At 39.2% G+C, this 13810-nt stretch overlaps 1 protein-coding gene across 1 annotated transcript in view; it reads left to right on the top strand.

Moving 5' to 3' along the window:
• MTFR1 (mitochondrial fission regulator 1) overlaps positions 1–12411 on the top strand; it is a 30321-nt gene extending 17910 nt beyond the window's left edge. The window contains exons 4-9 of the mRNA XM_063450406.1: positions 178–276; positions 3631–3743; positions 5464–5708; positions 8586–8853; positions 9665–9830; positions 11897–12411. Coding sequence (XP_063306476.1) covers positions 178–276; positions 3631–3743; positions 5464–5708; positions 8586–8853; positions 9665–9830; positions 11897–11962 — 957 coding nt within the window. The 3' untranslated portion in view covers positions 11963–12411. The remainder of the gene's footprint in view (positions 1–177; positions 277–3630; positions 3744–5463; positions 5709–8585; positions 8854–9664; positions 9831–11896) is intronic.
• Positions 12412–13810: the final 1399 nt, after the last annotated feature.

The following is a 13810-nucleotide window of genomic DNA, read 5'->3' as shown; positions in this document are numbered from 1 at the left end:
CTTGGGAATCGGTGACTTTAAAGTCTTTATGGGATAAGTGAACAACATGGCCTCTAGTAAACCATGTTGCATTACAATTCTGAATATTAATGCTGCAGATGTCTTGCTTGATATAATCAATTTGCATAATATTTCCAAAACACTTTTTTTCTAATGTGTGTATATATATTTTTTTAGATCCTTGGGTTAGGAAAATCCTATGGATCATCTCGAAGTATTGTACGGAAGATTGGCTCTAACCTTTCTCTTATACAGCCTCCAAGAGCTCACATTCAGGTATGTCATTAGATAACAGCCATTGTTTGTGGTGGTGTTTTTTTTTTTTTTTTTTGTCTCTTTTTAAAATCTTAGACGTTTTCACAGTTGCTAGAAAATCAGTAGATTAAGTGACATTTTATTTGCAGCATGAGCAATAATTTAATGTAGTGTATAATGGCATGTGAATTTGTAGTGGGTGCTACAAATGTTGCATTGTGCTAGAGAAATGATCTTGGCGATTTGTGGTAAACCATAAATATTTTTCATGATAAGCTGATCTGCTACCAATCTAAATCTTTGGGAATTCCTAAAGGTACAAAACCTCTTAGCAGAAATAGTTCTGTAATAGCCGAACTGGAAACATTCTCTATATCAGGTATGCTTTCAGTTTGGCTACTCAGGCCTTAGATTAGAAATTCCCTTTCAATTCTCACTTCAGTAAATAATCCAGTTAGTATACAGAGACGAATGTATTCAATGACAATCCACGCAAACTGCAAAACTAGGGCCCACCTGACAAGATAACCTTGTAGAAATATTGGCTATAGCAGCAGGAGTAATAATGAGTCTGTGTTTGTGTGTCCAAGCGTATCCTGGGAGCAGAGCCTTCTAATTCCCTTCTCATGACAGAGGAATTGCTACTCTACAGTGTCCATTTTAGTCACATGTACTGCATAACCCCCACCTTGTCATATTCTAAACATAATGTGACCACATAAACCATGAGTCCAGGGACAACATATATCTTATATTCCCAGTCACATAGCTACAGAATTACTTTGACTGCGCAATCATGGGTTTGTTTTAAGTTTACTTGAGTGAAGAAAGTCTTGATGGTTATAAACCTTATTGACAGTTCTCCTTTTCTTTGCCCCTGTAAACTCCTTTTAAGTGTTTACTGTGGTGGGAAATACAGTGCTGGTAAGAACATGTGCCAATTAGGCACTGTCAGATGGGGATGCTGCGTTTTGTTTGTTTTCTGAATAGAAACTAAAACATGCAGTAAAACATTTACCAAAAAATGTCATTAACAAACATGCTTATTACAGCAAATAACTTGCCAGAGAAGGTAGTGAAGGCAAAATAATTAAAGGGACACTGTATTGTTGTTGCATGTCTTTGTAGAAATATGATTCCTCTGTATATAATAAAGTAATCGTAGTGCCACCCATGTAAGTAATCTGACTTTTAAATGTAAAATATTTACTTACCTCTATTCCATCGGCGTCTGAAATCCCTTTGTAAAAGTCTGCTCTGGTGACTTTGGTCCAATAAATAGCTTCTCATAGCGTAGCACTCACTGCAATCTGCTAGCCAAATAGTTCTCATAGGAAATCCTTGGATTTAATGATTCTCTAAGAGAATTTGTGCACAGGATCTTGTTGTCAATGAGCAGACGCTCATTTCCGTCGATGCCAGCAAATTAAGCATGCGGACGTCACGGTACGACTGGTTATGCCAACCCGGAAATGAGTGAAAACTCACTGAATCGGAGCGCTTGGGGGTGTTGCTATAAGTCCCACCTTTAAGTCCTCTACATAATGTAAAACTCCATGTAAAAGCAAAGAAAAGCAGGAAGGTTTTGAATGCTTTATAATATCTTCAATAAAATTGTATTTGTTTATAGTGACTGCCATGTTCCTTTTGACAAGTGTCTGTACCCCTAAGGAATTTAATCGCTAACACCCATTCTGTGCATGGAAGGGCAATTACATACGGTGAAAGCAACAAATAAAGTATGTTGTAACTTGTATTGACCCTCCGTTTCAGTGGAGTAAAACTATATATTTTCCCCTTGTATCTACGGTCAGACAAAGTGAGGTTATGCTCCCTCTTGGAATGTTGAGAAGTAGGAATCGTCAGCTAAACTAATATTTTAATATAAAACTCCTGTGCCTAAGATAATTATGGGAGTTGTAGTCCATACATTGGAGGATCCAAAAGTTAATACTTCTACAGAAGTACAAGAAAAAATTAACCCTATAAATAATGTACCATGTAAATCTGCAACAGCGTAAAAGTCCTCTAAGTGAAATATATTTATAGAACAGAAAATGTTGAGATAAACAACTGGAATTCTATTTACAAAATACCACTTGGTAGGAAAAAAATTTTGAGTGCGCGTGTGGGAGGGAGCCTGTAGGTGTGGGAAAAAATGTCAAGAATTAGGTTCTCCTGCTTTTGCCCTTAAAGCTGTAAAGAGAAACGTGGTAGTGGCTCAAACGTTCTAGGATTTCAGACAATCCTAGCTTTGTTAAAGGAATTAATTCAGATCCCGATACAAAAGAAGCAGTTGTGATATTAATGAACTACAAACTTGTTTGTATGCTTCCAGTTTCTATTGTGTGTGCTCTCATTGCAAATTGCTAACTTGGAGCATGTCAAGTGGATTGATCTGATGTGTTTTATTGTAAATCCCCCAATTGCAGATAGCGGAACCTTCACTAGGAATACACTAAACTGACAGAGCATCATGGGAAATTTAATTTACAAATGTCTAGTATTCCAAGGTTACCTAATCCAGCCCTAAACATTAAAGTGTAGGGGTTTACTACTGAAATTACATGTGGCATCAGCCTGTTAATATAATTAGGGGAGGGGGTTTCTGCATTCTATTCTCTGTACCTGCTTTTTCCATGCTTGCTGGCTCTGTTAATATATTCTTTTTCTTCCCCTGCATCTTCCTTTCTATAAAAGGAGGAAACCTGAAACGTACAGTAGGTTAGTTTATTTCCAGAAGATCCTGCATGTTTGTGGTTTATTGCATGTGTACCTGTGTGGAGTAAAATGGTGATCAATATAGACACTTTAACGTATTTTGGTGAGAACTCGTGTTATCCTTTGGATCTGGTATTTTGAAGCAGGGCTAAGACATGTATAATTATGGCTTTGCCCACTTCTAGATATTTGTAACTATATGTTGTAATCTGATTTACCAGAAGTTGTAACCAGTTCTCCACTCCGTATTCAGCATAGATAGCTTCTCATGGTCCTCATGTCCAGTCTGAATTACTGGGAACCCTAATTCGTTCTACTCTGGTTTATTACTGGAAATAACTTTGTTATATAATCTATCAGAAAAATGTCTTTATGTGCCCACACATAAGACACTTTGTGTTTTTGTTTTTGTTTTACTAAATGGACTAAAAGAACCAGGAGATGAACATAAACATAGTTCATTTTATGTTCCTTCTTGTTAGAGGTGTATGTCACACTGTTAAGAGCATGGCTGTTTAGCTGGAATAAATTTGCTTTCTTTGGGGAAATGAGCTAACCTGCACTTACAATATTTTACTTTGTATTATATGTGTACTGTAAGCATTTAAGTAGCCTTGGCAGTAGATTAATATATCGTTTGTTTTGATTTTTAAGCTGATAACATTTCCTTTAGAAGCAAGTCCAAACAACCAAAATGGAGCAGTTGCGTCGCTTGCTGATGTTGGATGGGTAGATAAAGAGGAGTACAATGTTCATGCAAGGCTGAGGTATGTGCGTCTTTTTTTCCCCTTCAGTGATGGTCTGTAAAATAGTTTGCTAAAGTCTTGTTCGTTTCTATATTCTTATTGTAGCTGATTTATTAGAAATCTGCATCTTCCATTTAATTGCAATATAGTAAATAAGGCTACTGTCGTAGCTTGCATATCCCTTAATTTTTAACCTGTGTGAATCCATTATAATGCTTATAATCCATTATAACACTCCTATATATCTTAACTTTCATTTCCCAATATCATGTTTTCCCCAGTCATTGTTGGAGCCCAGGATAATTCCTCTTGAGCATACACTTTGTGTTCATTTAAAGCTGCTCTCTCATCTTCTGGGGTCTTAGCATATTTTTCAGAGAACCCAAATGATGGCTGATCTGCTTGTATTCTGGTGTCAATAGGGAAAGATAGATTTTACAAACCAGAACCTGTCCCTTGCGTATGACGTCACCTTCTTCTAACTGATCCTCTTCATCTGTCAGGAGCCAATGTCGGTGTTGTATTCTTGTGCATGCGCAAGAGTACAACACTTACGTCTCTGGAGATGACCAGGGGATCCTCCATTGAAAGTGTTTATTTTTCCCCTCATCCACTAGTGACAGCTGAAGGCTGGGAATAATACATACGACAAAGTAGTCCCTGTTTTTTCTTATCTTTTGACTGGATTGAAATTTCAGTGAAATTCTTTGTGAATATATTTTGCTGAGGGGGGGTGGGGAGGGGTTAGAGAGCTGCTTTAACTTTAAAAATGCAGTGAAGCCTCGTGTTGTAACAATAACTATAATGAAGCCCTCCCATTCTACTTAAGGGAGGGAACACATGCCATGCAGCTGATGGCAGCTCAATGTTTGGACATGCCTTATTTACAGTCTACTGACTGCATTGAGATTTGCAAATCCCCAATATCAACATATGAGGTAGCTTTAGGGAATGCATTATGATTTTTTTTTTTTATTATTATTTTTTTTTCTTCTTCAGCAGACCATAATATTAGACCAGAATGACCAATAAGTCCATCTCATGCTCATAAATGGTGCCTGAGATCAGACAAAGTGACCAAGAACACACTGCTTATAAATGTAAACTAATTGCATTCTGGGTAGTGGCTGATGATTGCATGCCAGCTTTCTTTCGCGCAATGCTTATTGAGTATTGTATTTTTTCCATGTGACTTTATCATTAACTCTGGTCTCCCCATTGATCACAATATGACTTTCAGTCTTTCAGTTTCAGTTCTACACTTTGCTATGTGAGATAAATGAAATGTCTGTTTTAAAGTTGACTCCTTGAGTCATAATCTTGCATCTCATGTAAGCTTTGAGGTTGATAAACCGTTACTCACTAAAGTGTGAATTGTTGGGATTTTCAGATACAATTTCTAATTTTAGGCCAAAACAGCCAAAGTTAAAAAGGAATTGCTATTTTTGACCTGAAAATCGAATTCCACCTTGTATTCAAGACTATTCCTAGACCGTATTTATCAAGCAGCCGAGATCCTTCAAATAAACCCTTTTATAATGTTAACTTGGAAATTCAGTAGGAAAAGTGACTTCACCTCCTGGCATTCTAGATAATAGATGTGAAATCAATATATGGATTTTAATATTTTGAGGGGAGAAGGGATTGTATTAAAAAAAAAAAAGAATTTCAATTTTTCTTTGAGAAAAGTGAACGATTGGATTTTTCCTGCATTTCTCTAATCTTCTCCAATTTCTTTCAGATCTGAAATGCGACAAAATAAAAACACATCACTTGAAGATGAACTGCCGTATTTTGAGCAACAAATCCACAGACAAGCATCTTTACCTGTGTTTGTAAAAGAGGAACCACAGGCCAATCCTCAGACACCGGGGGCCAATGAAGATGCTTTGCAGAAGATCAATGCTTTGGAAAGCGAACTTGCCAGCTTGAGAGCTCAAATAGCCAAAATAGTTATCTTACAAGAACAGCAAAGTATTAACGCAGGTAATTTTCCCATTTATGAATAAACCTCATTCAGTTAGGTGTGATTTGCACATATAGTGTTCCCTGTCCTACTTACTTTAAAACCTCTTATCCATTTTGGTTAATGACTTTTATGACGGACCGCCTGGCACCCCGACCGGGTACCTCCATCAATCACTGCTTCCTAGTACTTGCGAGTACCATAAGCACTGCACTGGAACACCATAACCACCGTAAACCTCACAAACCCCCGCAGCTTGGTTGGGGTCTCAGCGTCCTCTACCCACCCTGGACCCAAAACTAGAAACCAGCTTCCAGTGGGTAGGCCTCTCCTAGTCCAGAGAGCGTAGCAGGAACAGCTCTTATAAGAGCTAGTGATTATACTCAGGGGAGTATTGTGATATAGTAGTAGTATATATTCATAGACCATACGTAGACAGAGCACTACAATTGGATATCTCTGTTCTCTAAGTAAAATTTAGACTTAAGTGATCTTATACAATGAACCATCAATGGTTAGGTCTAGATCACAGAGATTTCCTCTCAGATCTTTCGGTACTTATCATCTACAGTGGGATTGTATTTTTCCCATAGATGTATTTTCAGACCGGAATAACTCTGTACAGCTCTATCTTTAGGACTATACAACATTCAAATAGGGCTTTTATGCCTTTAATTTCCAGCTTAGTCTCCACATCATCCATCTATATGGTTACTGATACTCATGTACTTCCTCTGGGCACCCCAGACTCTTTGACATGATATGTATCACTATACCAGCTGGTGCGATCATATCACTTCCCTACACACAATGGTGGCTGATAGGGAAGTATTAAAGATCGCACTCACGTAAGATGGGTCACAATGTTATCTCTCAGCAATAACACTGTCTCTGCGGACAGATCAGCCAGGCGTTTTTCGCCGCTCACAGGTCCCGCCCCGTCTACACCCACGTGGGCAGACCTAAATGCTGACTGACAGCTCGCACAGCGTGCCGGCTTGGCGCGCATAGATGAGACACACCTCTGAATATGATTGGTCGCTGGATCGTTCACAGGGCGTACTTAAACGCCAACTGTCTCAGTACCTGGTTTACCTTTGACAAAGGCGCTTTGGCAGCGCCGAAACGTACGTTAGGTCCGCTACTTGTTTTTAAGCTTATGCACGTTTGATGTGAACCTTTGGTTTAGGGAGAATGGGCACTTTTGGTATCCAACTGTTGTTAGAACTAGTTAGGAGAATGGTTTCAGAGTAGAATCTTTCTTTTACAGCAACATTGAGAGGTGATATTTCTACAAAGCCCTGCATACACAGCAGGTTCTCTACAACTGTATCCAGTGTATGATACACTTGCAAACTTTATCAAGTGTTAGAACCAGCCAGCAGTGTGCCTCTAGAATAGTATCTGCTTTGTTCCAAAGCCATCATATGAGCTCTGCATACATAGTAGGATCTCCACAGATAGATCCATTACACTGTGCACTAGCTCACTGTATGAAGTGGCAGGGATACAGCTGTTATCCCATGGATACTGTTTTCTCATGCATTTACTGAATCACATTTAGTTGCTATTTAAAGATTCTCACTCCTTTCTTGGAGCCTTGGGTTTACCCTGCGGCTGTGACATTGAGCCTCCACAGTTTGAGATACTCATACAGCTATTTTTTACGCAGGCTTATTTCCCTTCAGACTCCATTAGCATTACTACCTGTCGATCTGGGATATTTCCACAGAGTATATCGTCCTCTCCACCCCCATTATTTTATCCTTAGTGGTGATGGTGCATTAAGTTTTATTTTCATTTTCAGGGATCATTAAGTTTTTGATGCCCGCAATAAAGTTATTTTTTAAGATTTGTATTTAAGGCAGAACAACATCTGCAGAATTACCCCTTAGCGCTCCCAAGGCCATCCAAGCCTACGGATCACGCCATCACCATTTTCGAGTATTGTGATATAGCAATCCCCAGAGTGAATATAGTTCTCCAATCCCCCAAACATGAGCCAAGACTTCATGAAGGGGTAAACGAATCTCTTTTTAATGGGAGCCGTACTTGGCCTTCTATGACAATCCCCATGCAAGGGGTACGTCCACAGGGACCTTGTGGGGGACTGATTTGCAACTTTACAGACCAATAACAACAACGTTGCAAAGCACGACACTCCCACACACAGCACACAATCCCTCCCCTCTGCCTGGGAGATAATTGGATCAGGAACTGTACTAATTCTAATCCAATTATCTCCAAGCGCAGAAAAAACATACTTTTTAAAAACACCCAAAAAGTACCTTTAAAAAAAACAACAACCCACAAATGTTACATCCCCTGATAGCCCTGATCTGGGTGACCAACATATCCAAAAATCACCCAGATCAGTTCAGGAATTTCCTGGAAGTCATTTATTTGACCGACCGCAGGCATGGTCCCATAGCCGAAAATAGCTCCACAGAGTTCTATGGAAAGTGCCGAACCAGGGGGAATAAAATATGGGTCTTTACAGTCGTTGACTTCGCCCGTAGACTTTTGGCAAGAGGCTGGCCAGCAGGCCCCTCTAAGCACCCGTAACAAGGTTCAGTTCGTCACAACCTTGTTATTTGGCCACTGCAAGAATATAAACTGCAAAGAATATAAATTAATTCATGTATCAACCACTTAACATTTTTATGCTCTAGTTTAAACATGCTAACCTGGCCCTTTTTGTAGATTTTTTTGTTGTTGTTGTTGTTGTTGTTGTTTGTAGTTCCTTCGGCATGTGGCCTCCAGTTGTACTTGTCTTCAACACTGCTGGAGTCTGGTTGAATGAAACCTCATCCTAAATGTATTGTGCTGAAAGAACTAGCATGTCATCGCTTTGCTTTCGCAATTGATTTTCTTTTGTATAAACCTCCTTTTTATAGTATCAAGTCCTCCTACCCCAGTTGTGAATGGAGAAGCTCACTCTGCAGTTTCTCTACCACCACCTCCTCCACCACCAGCACCACCTCCGCCTCCACCACCTGCACTTCAGCGGAGTGTCTCCGCCTATGACCTCATTAAAGAACGGAAAGGAAAAAAAAGCAGTTCACAGATGTCTTCCGTAGAAGTTATTCCAAAAAAGCCTGAGATGCCAAGCATGCTGGATGTACTTAAAGACATGAACCAAGTGAAGTTACGCTCCGTCAAAAGGTATCCTTTAAAGCAAAAATACAAATCAGTCGTTTCTTTGAAATCTGAAACCATGGATAAAATTCAGTGAGTCATTTCTTGCAAAAAGAACAATGTTTAGAGGTCTGTGATCTGAAAATCCATCACTAACAACTCTGGCTAACTCCCAAACCTGTAAATAATAAAATATGATACCAAACAAATATTATGGGGTGGCAAACGGTATGCAAGTACACAAAGTGAGGGGAATACATATTATTTTATTGTTTATGTAGCGCCAGTAAATTCTGTGGCGCTGTACAATGGGTATATAGAACATACCCCCAAAAAGCTTGATAAAGATCTGACGCAGAATTGCTCAATTCCTTCAACACTTTAATCGCTTAGAAAAAGAAAAGAAGTTTAAAATAGTTTGTACATAGCACATACAGGAAATAAAGCACTGGTGTGCAAAACGGTTTGGTTTCCTGTTCTTAACAATTCTGTGTTTGTGATCAAACTAAGTATTAACGAAGAAAGTTGTGAGGGCAAACATTCGTATAGTGAAGAAATCAAACAATTAAACTTCATGTAAAATAAGCAATTACTTTGGGCTTCGTCCTTGATAATGACCTGCAGCATATTAATTATGTATATATTGCACGGCAGAGCGCTTTTTGTTGTTGTTGTTGTTGTGTTTATATATTAGGGGAATATTAAAGTTATTTCTGCCCCCTTATAGAACCTATAAAATGCCAGATCTGTACAATATTTACCTTCAGCCATCGTTTTGCTTTGTTTCATGTTGCTGGGGTAATTCACACTGATTATCGTATGTTTTCATTTGTCACAGATCACCAGAAGATGCAAAAAGTAAACCAAGCGACCCATTTGACCCAGGAACACTAATTGCAGAAGCTTTAAAGAAGAAGTTTGCTTATAGATACCGAAGTGATAGTCACGGTGAATCTGATAAAAATGTACCACAGCCAGAACATAAGAAGACTGAAACTCCTTTGGTGGGTTTTTCTAGAACCTAGTTCAAAAGTGTCATTGCATTGCATTGGCCTTCCTCGTCTACATCACTCACTGCGTATTTCACTAATCACTGGGTTTTGACAAATCCACCAAATTCTGAAATGGCAATTTTCATATATAGTAAAGCTAATTCCTGTCAGAATTTGGTCAGCCCAACCAAAGTTTGCACCAGTCCACTGGATCCTTTTCGCTGTCTGGGTGAAAATTGGTGCTTTGCACAACCACACTCTTAAGAATAGGATACGGAATATGTACAAAACACTGATGTTATGACTAGAGCAGTCTGGGATTTGCTAGCTCCGCGGGGAATATTGTAGCCGGCCGCCATGAGGCAGCATGGAGGCAGCAGGCTGAGACAGCATGGAAACGGCCGCCCGCGGGGCATTGTAGGCGGCGTGCGAGGGAGCAGTACTCTGCCTGCAGCTCCTCTCTCAAACTGTGTAATGATGCCGGGAGACGGAATATGACATCACTCCGGCCTCTGCATCACTACAGAGCACGAGGGAGCAGAGCTCTGCTCCCTCGCACACCAGAAGAGAGCAGCCCCACTGGACCGGCTGAGTGGGGTTTAATTTTAAAAAATAAAGTGTGTGTGAGCATGTCAGAGTATGTGTTTGTGTGAGCCTGTCAGAATGAGAGAGAGAGAGAGTGTGTGTGTGTGTGTGTGTGTCTGTCTGGGTGTGCGAGCCTAGGCACCTGCCACCTCCGATAGCATAAGGAAGTATTTTTAGTCACCTTTTTTTCCCCACATTGTGCCAGTTTCACTGCGGCTGGTCCCACCTCCATGGCTGAGATTATCAATCTTTATGATCTCAGCTAAGCCAATGCTTACCCTTAGGAAAGCATGGGGAGGATTTTGTGCATGTGCAGCAAATGTGCCAATCCGCATCTCCTCATAGAGGTGCATTGAATTAATGAATCTCTATGAGGAACATTCAGTGCCTCCATGCAGAGGTGCAGCAGTGACCCAGGACTCTCTCTAGTGGCAGCCTGAGTGACTGTCACTAGGGGTGCTACTAAACAGAAATGTAAACACTGCCTTTTCACTGAAATGGCAGTGTTTATACTTTAAAAGCCTGCAGAGACAGGCTATAGCCACCAGGACAAGTACATCAAACTGTAGTGGTTCTGTTGACTAAAGTGTCCCTTAAAGAACTGCATTTTTCTCGTTAGGTTAGGTTAGTTTAGTTGTCAAGCCCTGGAATAGAGACTGAGTGCATCCAGCGTGCTTTTATGCTTTTTGCAAGAGAATGTTAATGTGAAGTACTATTTTACAACTAGCAGCACTAGAAGCCAGTGCAGATCCTTTTTTTTTTTTTTTTTTTTTTTTTTTTTAAACCTTAGTGGCCCTACAGTTAACCATGTGGCAGCCAGCCAAATGCCACATTAAAAAGGGGTGTAAAAAAAGAACTGGGGGGTAAATTTTCCTGCATATTACTTTAAGAAAGGTTTTAAACAATCCTACGCCCCAATCTGCCATGGTTTTGTTTTGTTTTTTGTTTGTGATGACTGGGTAGCATGAGTGTTAACCTTTTGCTTGCTAGCTAGGATTTAGGATTTCTAAAATCGGGGCCCAGATTTCAATGGTCCAGCAGTGTCCGGTCCAATGATACGCACACCCAAATACTGGCTCAGTCGGAGCCTGCTCTGCAAAATTGACATTAATTAGTATGAATATTGCCCAGATTGTGCATTCTGAATGTCCCCTTACAGCACCAGGCGGTTTTGCCAAAGTTTCGTATGTGGCTATTTGGGTTTTAGTGAATTACCCTGTCTGTGTTCAGCCATCCCGATCGGGATTATATAGGACGTAGATAACCATATAAACAGGATAAATAAGAAGTCATCTGAAATGCTGGGTAAAAGTTCTAAGCAATGCACACTACTGTAGAGTTATTTTCCTTAGTTCTTATTCTGTCACATCCAAAACCATTTTTAAGAGCTGCATAGATCACGTGTACCAACAGATAACATTTTTGTATTTCTGTTAAAGCAGTCATCTCTGAACAATGGATGTTTCTAAATTTGACCTCTATTCTTCTTTCAGTTTGGACCTCATATGTTGAAATCCACAGGGAAAATGAAGAGCCTCATTCAGTCACCAAGTTCTTGATCATGTAGACTTCTGTACAGAATGCCAACGGAACGTAAATAAAGGAACTAGTTAACTACACAGTATTTTCAGCAATACCAGCTATTTTTGGTATAGCGTTACAATGTATTGCTTTCTTAAGGAACATACTTCAAAACTGTACTTTTCAATAACACTAATTGTTTTAGAACATTAAAACGTTAAACAAAACTGGGGTAAAATATTGCATTGGATGAGTATTAAGTGAGTCATTCAGGGAAATTCCCCAAAATGCAAATTGTTGGGAATTCAACGTTTAGGCCAAAATAGCTGATCTGATGCAGCTGGTTTGCAGAACTTTTCCCGTTCTGCTAATTTCACTTAAAATTTGAATTCCAAACAATTTGCTCTTTTGTGAATAACCCTGATTGTCAAGTCAATTCTTCTAGTGAATAGCTCTGCATTTTAGTAATTATAGTGCTCTAAACGGGGACATAAAATTGTGTAGTAAGTCTACATTTTGTAGTCCGTAGTCAGAATGTAAATGTTCTACTTTCAGCCGTTGGTGAATACTGCTTCCTAGCCAAACGGTTAGTTATAGGTGAGCCATGCTTGAGATGAGAAAACTAGTAGCAAACAAATCCTAAGGCATTGCAGTCTGGTTTTAAGTGAGATCCCTGTTTAAACACCATTGGTGTTATTTGGTCAGGAAAATCGAACGATTACGTTTTGTGAAATTGTAATTGCTATACAGTGTTATTCTGCCTGTACACAGCAGTAGTATAGAGCACTTGGATAATCTGGGCAGATGGAGAGTTTGAATTAGAACATTGTTGCACCGTCAGAGTTGGTTAGATCTGCTTAGAAGTGAATGGAATGGTTCCATTATTTCACAGTATTTTCTTCACATACATTGCTAGTCCTGTTTGCAGTGTCTACCTGTGTAACTTGCCCATGGAGTTGAGGTATTCTGATTAACATTGACAGCCTGATTTTTACCTGTTATTAATGCTCAATGTGCTACTATTAAAATATAACAGTGTTACAACTAATGGGAAATTGCAGGCCAAAATGTGCAAATGTGAAACCCACAGTGGAGCCTGTAAAAGGCTGCTTAGTAAATGGGCTGCAGTGTTTTTTGTGCCCTTGGAACTGACCTTGGGCTTCTGTTACAATACATTTGAATGATTACATTCATTTTTAAAACAGTCCTGTGTTCTTGCTATTTTGTAATGTTATTTCAATGGTCATAAATGTTTATCACTTTGCATTTTAGGTACTTTAATAGTAATAATGACATGATCTTACACTTCCCAAGTCAAACACCTATGGCCAACTGTTCAAATAATCAGGCTGAAATATAAAAGCTGTGTGCACATAAATGAGAAATACAGTTTGGCCATGTTCCACAGAGTTGGTTAATGGAATGTTTTAAGGAGCCAGACTCTTGGTAAACTACATTGTTAACATGGATCTAGCATTCACAACTCTGTGCTTAAGAAGGTCCACGTCTAATGAGCATTCACATTTTATTATATTGTGAAATTGCTAGTACATGTATAGATTGCAGTGATATACCTTAAATATGCTTTCTGGTCTATACATGATACAAATGGACTGATCACATGTGGGAACTGGCATATCATTATACGAAGCGGTAGTTTATGCCATCACTATTGTAAAATATACATTTGCAAGTACAATGCAAAATAAATATATATCAAAGAAATTACACGGGGGGATTATTTGTGTGTGTATATATATATATATGGTATATATATCTCCGTGTCTTTTCTTTTGACCGCTGCACTTCAAGGGCTATATTTCAAAAAGTAAAAAGTCGTTTTTAGATTATCCTGAACTTTGCAACAATCTGCCAAATGAAAGCAG

The sequence above is a fragment of the Pelobates fuscus genome, chromosome 4 (genome assembly GCF_036172605.1).
Source record: "Pelobates fuscus isolate aPelFus1 chromosome 4, aPelFus1.pri, whole genome shotgun sequence".
Classification (NCBI taxonomy): Eukaryota; Metazoa; Chordata; class Amphibia; order Anura; family Pelobatidae; genus Pelobates; species Pelobates fuscus.
Note: the sequence above shows the minus strand (reverse complement) of the source record. Positions and strands in the feature narration are given on the sequence as shown.